Below are 13,677 nucleotides of genomic sequence, written 5' to 3' on the forward strand. Positions count from 1 at the left end.
CCAAGGTGAAAGAAGGTGTTTCTACGGGACCTCAAATCGAGACGTTTTCAACGATACTACAATTTCTTCTACGCTTAATGAAGTGGAAAGTAAGGCTTCGGAGGCCTTTCGAGAAGTGAGCAGTAACTTTCTAGGGAATCGTAAGTCACCTGATTATAAAGACATTGTGGGAAGGTTAATTACTTCATTTCGTAACATGGGATGTAATATATCTCTAAAGTTTCACTTCCTGCATTGCCACCTAGACTTCTCTCCTGAAATGTACAGCTTAGGGAAGGTCTCGGACAAACAGGGGGAAAGGTTTCACCAGCAAATAGCTACCTTGGAGAGGCGCTACAGTAGTAAATGTAGTGTGAATATGTTGGAAGCCTTCTGTTGGAATGTGACACAGGAGACACCCTGTAATAATTACAAGAGGAGTAGGAAAACCAAGTGACACATAAGTGTTAAACTTTAACTTTTTATGCAATTTTATCTGCATAATTTATATTGATATTTAAATTATAACGTGCAAATTATTATGGATGGAGAATAGCATCTTTGGGCGGATATTGAAAGACTCTCCCTCCTTCCTGAAAACTGGTACGTCCTGGTAAAACGGGTTACGGATTCGAACTCAGGAGCTCAAAATCTATAGGAATCACCTACCTTCGTTCGTGGGAGCGAAAAAAGTTTCATTTTGCCGACCAGTGTAATTAGATGAAAATACACCAACACTGACTCTGTTCTTTGATATCTTTCTTTTCTGTAATATTTTCCTATTAAATCTATAAAGGATTTCATATATTGCACACACCGTATTAAGAATACCTGTTCAGATTTGAGCACATTTTTCTAACAAAGTTAAAAAGTAATCAAGGAAAGTCAATCGACCTTCGAGACCCTCGGTGTGCATTCTGTTTATCACTGCTTCTATTGCCGATTATAGGCTGTTCTCTTTATTCTGTACACAATGAATTACTTGCCTCCAAATTTGGTTTAGATCTAGCTAATAGCTTCCGAGAAATAAAGCAATTCATACACACTTACAGATACACCTACACTCACATCCACTTCAATATGTTTACGCCGAGAGCAAAATACATGCTTCAACAATCGTGATACCATGGCAAATCTTAGCGAGTTAATAGATTCGTATTCCTGGATACCCGCAATCGGCTTTAGTTTACACATCTTCACATTCTTGAAGTAAACTTTCGTAATATCAATTTTATATTTAATAAGTAAGTTCAGTGTAACTATATAATTTAAATTAATTTATTGGACAGTGATTTACTACATATTTACACTCCTATTTTATAAATGTCACTTCGCCTAATGGTATAGAGTTCAAAGTTTCATCCGGTTACAATCACCTACAACCATCCTTTTATCTGTGATAATGCAATTCAATTTGAATTATCGTTCCAAGATAATTTTTTATTCGGAACCCAGCATAATAGTTAGAATAGATTATCACTAATCTTCCGATAACAAATTTTATACATTTTTCCACTTTGTAGGCCGACTATCGTCTTGAAATAGTGGTGATCAGTTATGGATATAACGCATCATTTGTCATAAAAGCACCAAAAACAACGGTAAATATAAAAGCTGAGGTTGATATGAAGGCAAAGACTGGAAAAGTTAAATCTCTCGATTTGCACCTTGGGTAAGTAATTTTCAGTTAATGAAATGAATTTTTTGTTCATTTATGTAGAAATTGAAAAAAAGTTGTATTAACCTTTAATATATATATTTCACTATTTTCACGTCTCAGAACATATTGATATTAGATATTGCTTTTAATAGTTACAAAACTATTAAGTCTTCTTTTTCCGTATTTTCCTGTGTATTCAGTATAACTGTACATCCCTCTTATTCCTTGTTCGTAAAGTCTCATAACACGTAGTTTCAGGTAAATGTTTTCCATTTCTTCATCTTAATTATTGACTGTAACTTATAATTTATAATTTTAAAATAACATTAGTGTGATTTTAGAGCATTCATGAAGGTATAGTGTTTGTAATAAGTAATCTTATTGTCGTATTAAACCTTTGCAGAAAGTTTAAAAATGCCGGATTTTGAAAGCAGACGAAGAATATTGGTGTTACAGATGTATATATGGTATAAAATATGTTAATGTTAATAATAATATTAATGTTAAGTGTATATATATATAACTATACATTATGATATAAAATTATCCATAAAAAATTCGTTTACTATTTTTTTTAATTTTAAAGATATTTCTAAAAACTCTAAAGACAGTTCTTTGAAACTGCATATAGCTTGTCATACTTAAAATGATTGTTCCATTATTTGGAAATATAATATTTTTGTGGAAATAAATTAAGTACGTCATTCTATTAAAACTTACTGATTATAAATAATGGGGCCATAATTGATGGAAACACATTTAAAAATTTTAAAAAATAACTTGTATTAAAATATTTTAAAGAGACGTACTGTTGAAGAAGTCCCCAAATGTCATCAGATCTTATCAGATCTTTATCTTAAAGCCATAAGCATTAACAGATTCGCTTCCTAAGATATCAAAAAATGTGTCTATGCTATATTCGAACAACGCAATACCTGTAAATGAGCAAAGAAGACACACGGTCAATACAACCCGTAGTTAATACACAATAGAACTGTGAAACTGGATATCTTTCATTCGTCTTCCGTATACATATATATATATATACTTCATTTCTGTATGTCAACAGACGTACATATCATAGCGATGTAATACTTCTTGTATTGGCAAGGAGATTACATATAATAATAACGATTTTAATTTACCAAACCTTAGGTATAGAACAGTTGCAGTGTTAATATTCGTAAAAAAATAATTAAAAGACATGCACATGGGTATACTTGCGTGCAAGTGGTAAACCCCTGAATATGCTTATAGCAGCAAAAGCTATATTTCTCTTCGCTAAATGTGAAGTATAAACTTCATTTGAATAATTAGGTAGAAAAGACTGAAAAATTCCCACCGCAATATTTAATTTAATATATCTTCATCAACACGAAATATTAAATTATAAAGTAAATGGAACATATTTTGTAATCGTAAGCAAGATTATATTTCTAAAATGACATATCACGAACTCGTCTCGTACCTCCTAAGACTTGTTCAACGTGAATAACTTAATTACTCGACAATACAACTCGTATAATTAACTCGAGGCAATTATGCAATACCTGATATAATTAGTTTACTTTAATCTATCAAAATTGAAGAAATTATTATCTTTAAATAAATTGTGAATTTGTTAGAAGTCATCAATTTTAAAACTCTCACATGATCCTATTGTTTCAGCAAGTAAAAACACACATTGTACTTTTTAACATTTTAGAGGACATAAATCAATTCCATAAAGAAATTGAAAATTGATTGAAAATTGGTTGAAAATTTAACAATGTTCACTAACCAATGTTCCTAGTTAGACCTTCTTAAAAGAGGTTGATTAATCCTCGTAGCTTCTAAAAATTAAAGCGTCAAATAGAAAGAAAATTAGGAAGAGAATCAATTCTATTGTCCTCAAGTTTGTTTTAAATTAACTCCTTGGGACTTCACAAAAAACGAGGACAACATTTCGCGATTCGACTTAACCATTCGCTAGACCTCCTAACATTACTCCTTCCCCGGAAGATTTCCGTCCCGGCAAATGATCCCATCCACAAGTAAACTTAATTTTTTCATTTAACGTTCGGGTAGGGTTACATTGTAATAACACAAAACAACTTCCTTCCTTCCTAACTTTCGAGTAACGCTACACTGTAATTACACAAAAAGAACTTTCTTACTTCTCCCATTCCAATCTATCGTGAAAATGACAACTTTGTCTCATGTACATGTTTATTGTTGATCTTGCTTCTGAATTTCCTTTATATTAATTAGCTGTGTTTGCGAATGACCGACCTTAAATGGCCCACTACATAACCTAGTTCAACCATGATCTATTCTTATGACATTAGATGCAACAACGTCAATATATTATTGACCAATTAAAAGAATTTAGCGAGTTTTACCAAATGTATAAATTGTTGTAAACTAACGTGTTGCAATTTTATGATGATGATAAGAAATTCTACGACATGATTAATATATGGCATTCTAATACCAATCTTCGCTAACTATGTGGTTCATGAAGTTAAAATATTAATTCTTGCATTTTCTAATAGGAACCGTATACATTACGAAAACAGTTAAGTCACATTACGAGTACTTTCTGCTTATTCCGACTATAAGAAACCCGGAAAAAATCAGAATTCTAACGTATTTTATGAAACCAGCTATTGGCAAGTAATGATTGGCATTAGATTGCAAGATGATGATACTACGTTCACATATATCCGATAACTGAAATATATATAGGTGAAATATGTTCAATTGTTCGCTGTTTTACCAGGACAGGACATTATTTCCTCTCACTTGTGACACATTACTCTATCGCCGACACCTGGGAGTTGAAAGATATCTCGATCCGCACGAAATGTAGTGGATTAATCTAAACAAATAATTATCAGAGACTTTAATGTACGGTCCGATTTACCAATCAACTGATTTCGTGATGGATATTTTACTTTCTGGCACGTGTCTTGAGAAAAATTGGCGTACTAAAAGTACATATACATTATAAATGTAAATTAAGCAACGTATATATCATGGATCATAAATCCAGATGTACCTATCTCTGATCATAATAATTCTTCCAACGTGATTTTTTTTGTACACATATTTACATGACCTATGAGCAGCAACGTTGTTTCGCATATTGAACGAATGTAGCCAACACAAATTTTAAGCATTGGTCGTACTATTACAAAGTTACGGTCTTCATAATGTAACACGGTCTACACAGGTGAAGACTGTCTTCCATAGAACTATTCTTGAGATCGTTCCTATTAACATTAAGTTACGAAGTTGTAATGTACTGCAGGTATTTCTCAATATTGTAATCTGAAAGATGTGCGATTGAGCAGAGATTGGTGAAATGAAAATGAAATGAAATTTTTGAGTTTTACGTCCCACGGTTATGCCGGTTAGGCTAAAGGAGACGGTGATGATGAGAGATGAATGAAATGGTGGAATGAAGAAAGTGGGAGGAAACGAGGGAACCCCGAGAAAACCCACGCACACGGTGTTTGTCGAGCAGAGATTGGTGTTGCGTGCACAACGTTCTGTTATCTGTTATGTGTAAATTTTAGCTTAAATGCACCTAGGTTTGACAACTATTACTCACGTTTGACCACGATAAAAAAACGCAAGGAGTATTATCATATGTTTACTTTGTGGGTATTTTTTCATTATAATGAACACTTGTCAGTTTGAGAATAAATATGATTTTGTGTTTCTTAAAAAATTAAATGATTTTCTACTCTGTTGAAATTCAAGTACATTGGTCACTATTACAGTTGTTATATAATGGATATATGATATAAAGTAATTTCATTTATTTCATGTTCTTGTAACTGCATACACATCAACGAAATAAAAGGAAATAGTCTTGTGGTACACTACTCCACTATGTTGCGATAAGTTCTCTGCTCTATTAATGTCAACGCAAATTTATTGCATACAACATGACGACTGTGAGTTTCCCAAGTGTTTTCATTTTTCTCCCGACTTTCCATTACACAAGTTTTAAAATATACATTTTCTATCATCGTCCGTGTTCTTTGCTCTATTACGTATAAGCGTTCAACGTTCAACTTGAAGTTTCATTTAATGTTTAATGATGGTTATGAAATGATTAAAAGGTGAAACATGAGTATAGAAGAAAATAATGTAGTTGTTTATTTCATATTTTTTCTTTTGTTTTAATTAAAATTTGAAGCTAAATGAAGTTAAGTTTCACTAAAACGTTTTGCGGTTATGTTATTTTATTGTAACCAAAAGAGATAGAACGTAAACGTAAGTGAATGTTTGTTATAGAGGTGGTGGATTGAGAATTTTGGAGGAAACTGGAAAAATCGATAAAAGGCACCGGTGCTGACACACTGGTGTCTACCACAAAGTTATTTGGCAACACATAGAGCTAGGAACCTCTAGCACAAGAAGCACGTGCATTAGAAGTATGCCACTGTTCTGTGTGAAAAGTCTCAATATTACACTCTTCAGAATTTCTTTGTAGGTTCGCATTTGTTTTACTATTAACATTTGATGAATATTCAATACATAAACAGGAACACTACGCTTGGAAACATTAGATTACACACTAATGCATCAATAATATTGATTAATGTTTTTTCTTTTTCTTTTTCTTTTTCTTTCTTTTTTCTTTTTTTCTTTCTTTTTTTTGTAAAACGCTCAACTTTGATTCATGATCACACATTCTCGGCTTGTAAAGTGTAATTCCTATAGCTAGGCCCGATTTGTTTTAATGGCTGATGTAGTACTCTCTAAATAAAAGGACGATTAATCAAAATAGATCACTGTACTGTATTATATCAACAGAGCCTATATCCTATATTAAACTGTTGTTACGTGCGTTATTTTCTCCTAGTTTCCGAGTGTAAAAGAAATGGTTCATTATTAAAAAAAATGTGTTATGTGTCATGAAACAGTTAACTGTTCTTGAGACAAACATGAAGCAAATATATCTTTAATATAACATGTGTTTTAAATGCTAAGATTATCTATCAAATACAAAAACAAATATTGTGTATTTAAAGCTGGAAATTGCTACCTCGTGAGGAAAGAAATTATATATGTTTATACTTTAATACTCACTATTTTTAACCTATATAAAACAATTTTCAATTTCATAACAACTTATTTCATATTTTACGTCTCTTTTTGCAGGGACCTTCAGTACAAACTGAATTCTGGCGATAGGGTGCTTCAAAGGATCGTACAATTTGCCTTTCGTCAAATTTCTAGATTATTAAAACCAGTTATAAACAACGTTCTAGAAAGACGTTTGAAGAGAGACATCAACGAAATTCTTGCTAATCAAGGAAATTAATACTGAGACAATAGTGACTGGAGTTAATTCCTTCTGTTTCACATTATGTACTGGGCTTAAGAAGTGACATCTTAATTAAATTTTTGAAAATATTTTGTGTTTCAATTCTTGTAAACAAATAAGTAAGACATTCTCGCAGAAAAAAGAAAACAATATTTTCATATTGTTCTGCGTCAGCAATGGCACATTTAAATATAATCGGCGTTGAAAAAGTTTGCATAATGGAGGATGTGTAGCAAATTTTCTTCCTCTATTTATAAATACGTCTACAATGGAAAATAAAGTAGATAGCCCCAGAAAAATTAAATCTTTAAGTTTTACGTCTCATGATTATGCCGGGTAGGTTGAGAAGACGGTGAGAAATGAATGAGATGATGGAATGAAGAAAGTGAGAGGAAACTGGAGAACCCCGAGAAAGCCCATGAGCACGGTGTTTGTCCACCAGGAAGTCCTCACATCGCAGGCTGGGATCGAACCAGGGACCGCTAGCATTATAGATGAACGCTCTACCATTGAGCCACCGCTCCCCAAACTAGACAGCCGCATCTGCCAACGATAGGCAATTGCTTCCCTATACAAGATTGGCAATTACTCAGGCACATCTATTCGACACAAATGTCATCGTGTATATAGGGATGGGACATTGGAGCGGCAATATCTTGTAATGGGTACAAAGGTTCTGCAGTTGTGAATTCACATTGGTGGCTCAACACAGTACAGCAGATCAGAAACTGGATTGAACCATTTTAAGGAAGACCATATTAATAAATGTATAACCGAACGACATCATGTTGAAGCGAATGGATTATCTGTCGGTAATACTCGAACATTAATTAATTTTTTAGGTTACAGAAAACTTTACGTCTGTTGGGTGCCACACCTGCCGAGAAACAAATTTACTCGGCTAATTACACACAGCAGAAAATCAGAAATATGGGATGAGAAATGGTTCATCAACCCGTTATAGTATGTACCTGGCTCCATCCAAATTCTTCGTGTTTGGTCGTCTGAAAGCCTATCTTCATTACTGGCAGTTTGTCAGTGACTAAGAACTCATTGTGTGTATGAATTACTGATGTAATAGCGCCCGGGGTTTTACCAAAATGCATTCACATAATGCAAAGAAAAGTAAGCTAATTGTGTCAGAGCTGATGGAGGATTCATTAAGTAAAATGCTTATATATACTTAAAGAACACAAAAACGCATACAAAGCTGCATGATATTATTACAACTATTAAAATGTTTTGTCCCGATGTGTAAAACTTTTTGAATGCTCTTCGTATATTTTTAAGAATCAGATATACAGTATATGTTTATATCCTTCTATAGTATTCTTCGACAATTTTCTTCTTTTATTTTAAAGTTTCGTTTTGGATAGTATTCTAACTATATCAATAAGAGACAGGAGCGTAGCAAGGGGAGTCAACCAGCTGAAGCCTAAAAAAAGAATAATAAGAAGAAGTACAAAAGAAGGAAGAAAGGAAAATAAAATAACCTAGTCCACACTGAAAGAAAATCCTGATTCCGTCTGAAATATCTTCACTACAGAATGTAGTGTATCATACATGCCCCACTGGAAGTGAAGGAAGGAACTGTACCACTAGTTAGATAATTTATTAATATGCAATACTTCCTCTCGCCATGGCAGGAGCATATACAACATATACATAAAGGCACGTTATTAGATTGTATACCCCCCCTTAGGAAGATATAGTAGAAATCAGAGGCTTTTCAAAATCGAAACATTATCCTCAATTAAAAGGTATACCATTGAACAATTTATTAACGAGATAATAGAGAACAAGTAAACAACAAAAATATATATATATAAGTGAAGCTCATATAGAACAACATGTAAATATATAGTATATATCCTCAAATTTCAATTTCAATTAACCTCTCACTATATATATATATATATATATATATATATATATATATATATAACACGTTAGTAAAAGTAGGTTAATATCAAATTAGCAAAAATAATTGAATTTAATTACACATTAAATCAAAACTACTTTTACCTGTATATGAAAAGAGCAACTTCGAATGGTCAACTCGGGAGCGAACTCTGGCAGGAAGTTTCACAAGCACAAAATATCATATATTAAAAAAAAGAAAGAAAACACTTGAGGTGAAAAACTATAATTAAAAAAAATACAACAGAACTAAATAACTGAACACTTCTGTCCTCGATCCATTCCCTCGTTGTCCATTGAATTGCAAGGCAAATTTTACACTTAAAAAAATCCAACCAATACGCACCCGATTTGAAGTCAATCTGACAAACGGCAGAAGGAATTCAAATCACGGAGCCAGACATGTAATGTTCTATACAATAGTACCAGAACAATTAACCAATAGATTTATTTATTTATTTATTTATTTATTTATATGAAAGTACACAGGCATACACCCACAACATACCTTCTTGACTTACATAATTGATGGTTACATGACTTTACAAAGAAGAAAAATAAAACATGGAAAGAGAAAATAATAAAAGAAAAAAATAAAAGAAAAAATACTAAAAAATAAAAAGGAAAGAATGTACAATCCAGCCACGAAAACAATAGAACACCAGAATGAAAAAAACTTTTCTTTTTAGAGATATTAAAGTAGAATACACTACATGGTGGGTCCCCCCGGAATTCAAAAAAATGTAAGAAACATTTTTTGAACTACCAGAAATATGAAACACTTATGGAAATGAAAACGATTTTGTTAGTAAGGGTGATAGATGAATATGAAGCATGAAAAGACAAAACAACAAACCATAAATAAATGACGAAAGGGCCACCAAATAATATAAAGCCAGATTGACAAAATATATTTAAGCATATCATTAAATATATTGTAGTTTTAGTAAAACATTACTAAATACAAAAACCAGAGTAGAGTTATACCATGTTATAGAATGTAAACATAACAATCTTGAATAAACATTAAATATCCATAGTAGTAGTGGTCCGCGTATATGCAGCCGAGTCAGCAAAAATTTTCTCGATTTTGATTGGCTGAGAGAGGTCACGTGACGTTAGGCCCCGCCCACGCGGGAAATTCAAATTTTCAGGTCACGTGGTATGACGTCATGAGTCACCCTGCGGGGAAATCCCTCATTCTCTTTTATGACCGGGATTTTTGAAATTTGTTCCTTTTACGGGTAAGATGAGTGTTTATGATTGGTTGACAAATGTCACGTGATTTTAGACCCTGCGATATTTGAAATTCGTTCCCTTTTACGGTAAGATGAATGGTTTGGTACCACGATGCTGATTGGCTGATAGAGGTCACGTGATCTTAGGCTCAGGGATTTTTTTTAAAAAATTCGTTCCCTTTTATGGGTAAGATGAGTCGTTTGGTACCTTGAATTTGCTTGGTTGATAGTGGTCACATGATCTTAGACCCTGGGATTTTGAAATTTGGGTATCCTCTTTGATGAGTACTTTGGTACTACGATACTGATTGGCTGATAGAGGTTACATGATCTTAGACCCGCTACACGGTGAACAGGTTACATGGTATGACGTCATGTTTTACCCTTGCGGGGAAATCCATTACTAATTCGTTTCCTTTTACGGGTAAGATAAGTGCTTTGGTACCTTGATTCTGATTGGATGATAGAGATCACGTGATTTTAGGTCCTAGTATTTTTGAAATTAGGGTGTCCTTTCTGATGTATACTTTGGTATCTCGATTCTGATTGGTTGATAGAGGTCACATGATCTTAGACCCGTCACACGGTGAACAGAATACGTGGGAAAACCCCTCATTCATTTGTTTCCATTTTACGGGTAAGATGATTGCTTTGGTACCGCGATGTTGATTGGTTGATAGAAGTCGCATAATTTTACACCCCCACCCCAATGCTAGACATTCAGAGTGCTATGACGACGATCCACCCTAGACCTGGATTTTAGAATTTTGTTCCTTTTTATGGTTATCCTTAAAGTTCCCATGGAGGGTTCAACCCCATCCTTAAATAACCCTTTTTTGGTATCATGATATTGTACTGAAGTTTACATTAAATATTATCATTCTCTTTGACAGATAAGATGATTACCAGCTTTCTTACCTTGATGGAGATCCTGTCCTTGAATTAGTAGCCTATGTCTCTGGAAGTAACAATGGTGAAAGAGGGGTGTCGCTTGTAGATTTCTTATAACACATTGTTGTGAGTTTCAGCGATTTATCGCTCAGTAAGCGCTTCATTAATGGAAACAGTGTTGCCAGATTTTTTCTTACCTAAACTGCTCCGATTCTTTTCGAAACGGTTCCGCAGAGTGCAAGAAATTTTAAACTAAAATTTTTTCGAACTAAAAAAAATTCAAAACTAAAAATTTTCGAACCAAAAAAGTTTGTTACTAAAAATTTTGAAACAAAAATTTCAAACAAAAGTTTCGAACTAAAAATTTCGAAACAAAAATTACAAAAAATTTCAAACTAAAAAAATTAAACAAAAAAATTTCGAACTAAAAAAATTGAAACAAAATTTTGTCGAACTAAAACATTTTTTAAAAACAAAAGTTTCGAACTAAAGATGTAAATCACATCTAAAAATTTTCAAATCAAACTTTTTATCGAACTAAACTTTTAAAATTTTCGAACTAGAAATTTAAACCAAGTTTTAGAAAAATCCCAAGAAATGTTTCTCCAGGAATCGAACTCAGGTCTTTCAAACCAAAGATGTGTATGCTAACCGCTTAGCTATGAATGAATTCGGTTTTAATCGCACTTGGTGGGTTTCGAACCATGGTTCTTGAAAAGGATACACATATACTTTAAGAAAATAAATCTGACAGTGTAACGCATCCGTTCGTGGATTAAAATAAAATGCTGATAGACTTTTTTTTTGTGTTGACATAGAAGCACATATGATTGAAAATGCAAACGTCAGCGGATCGCATTACTTTTGTTTTACTACGAACGTGTCAGCATGATTCATGAAAAAAGCAAACATTGACATTCTCGTATGGAATATGAGGAAAATGAAATGTCGTCACAGTTACGGCAAGTAGTGACATGATCCTGGCAGAAGGGAATTGGCATCGGAATTGCGATACTAGATGTTGTAACTATTGAGAAACGTGAATGACGTCACGATCGATTGTTACACATCGTTTTGGTTCGTGATTCATGACAAAAGCAGCGAGCGTTTTGATTGGTTCGTTGTGATGTCATTTTATAAATTTCCTCGTTTCTGATTGGTTGATGATGACATCGTTTTCGCAGCGACCTAAATAAAAATCTAAATTTCATTTTCAAATCCTACACCGCTCTCAACTATCGAGTGAGAAGGTTTGTTTTTTAAAAGTGTCTTCATTTAAGAAGCTTTACTGCACCGACTTTTTGTTCATTGAATTTGAGGTAAGTTCAGTGAGATTTTATTTTTCACACAAGATTCGAAAATCATTTTTATTTTATATTTGTGGGCGGATCACGAATACACTGATTTACTTTTAGTACGAAATATTTAGACTATGAAGAAATTAGTGGAATGGGAAAGTGGGAGTACGAATCAGGACCCCCACACATTAGAAGTAAGCACGATAAATGATATGGTTTAGCGTCCCTTTAGCGAGCACCCGTCGGGAATTGAACCATGGCCAGAAAAAATGTGTACGCTTAGTTTTGAAAAGAATACATTACAAAATTTCAGAAACGATGCCTGAGAATAATATGGTTCGATTCCCTTTGAAAGCATTAGCGTCCCCTTCAGCTTAACGTGATATTCGAGCAACCGCCCGAGATTGAACCAAGGCCAGAGGTGTGTACGTCAATCATTTAACTTAGTTTTGAAAAGAATGTATGATAACGCGTGAGAATATTAAATTTCAGAAAAGGCTTGACAGTGATCCGATGTGTGAAAGCAAACCCCACCGAGGATTGAACCAGGGCCTTCCACATCCGAAGCATGTACGCTAACCGCTTAAATAAAAAAGAGTGCATGAATATGTGGTTAAAAGATTTACGCTATACAGATTTTGTTTCGACAATTACGTATGTGTTACGTTAATGGTCGGTGAATCTCTTCAACTTGCAAACGCATCATTTAAAGGTCGTTGTGAGTAGAAAAAATGCTTACGCGTACTTTGTCACATCTCAGTACTGTTGAAACATTCATTCATTCATGCATTCTTTTTATCACTATAGAATGGTAGGTCAGTTACATGCTGATGTAATGGTCTCGAGTTTGACAGCAATAAAACACTCATTTCAGTAACATATTTTTTTAAAAAACTTTGATTTCTAGTACACGTGCTTTCATAAGGAGATTCTGAACGACACCGCCAGGAATCAAACTCAGGACCTTTACATGAATTGCTTAGTTAAGAATTTATCATGAATGTTATGATTTCCTGTTTATCAGGTGGTTAAGATTTTTCTTTCTTCTTTTCTTTTGTAGTAAATTCACGCTGCACAATTCCTTTTTTCCCATTACATATTTGTTTTACCGTAATTGTACCTGTTTGTTTGTTTTCATTTTTAACCATGGCCGAATCGGGTTTTACTGTTCGCAATGAAATCACTCGTCATTATAGACGATTTATGTACGTTTATGTATTATGAGGCGTGTACGTCAGCCATTTAGCTTAGTTTTGAAAAGAATGTATGATAACGCGTGAGAATATTAAATTACAGAAAAGGCTTGACATGCCCCGACGTGGAAAGCAAACCCACCGAGGATTGAACCAGGGACTTCCACGTCCGAAC

General features: G+C 33.6%; 1 protein-coding gene across 1 annotated transcript in view; it reads left to right on the plus strand.

Moving 5' to 3' along the window:
- Positions 1-7,049, plus strand: part of LOC145692423 (uncharacterized) — a 33,545-nt gene extending 26,496 nt beyond the window's left edge. Inside the window, exons 5-6 of the mRNA XM_081767730.1 lie at positions 1,503-1,651; positions 6,797-7,049. Of these exons, the coding sequence (XP_081623856.1) occupies positions 1,503-1,651; positions 6,797-6,959 (312 nt within the window). The 3' untranslated portion in view covers positions 6,960-7,049. The remainder of the gene's footprint in view (positions 1-1,502; positions 1,652-6,796) is intronic.
- Positions 7,050-13,677: the final 6,628 nt, after the last annotated feature.

Source organism: Thermobia domestica, chromosome 8 (assembly GCF_964235325.1).
Source record: "Thermobia domestica chromosome 8, izTheDome1.hap1.1, whole genome shotgun sequence".
Lineage (NCBI taxonomy): Eukaryota > Metazoa > Arthropoda > Insecta > Zygentoma > Lepismatidae > Thermobia > Thermobia domestica.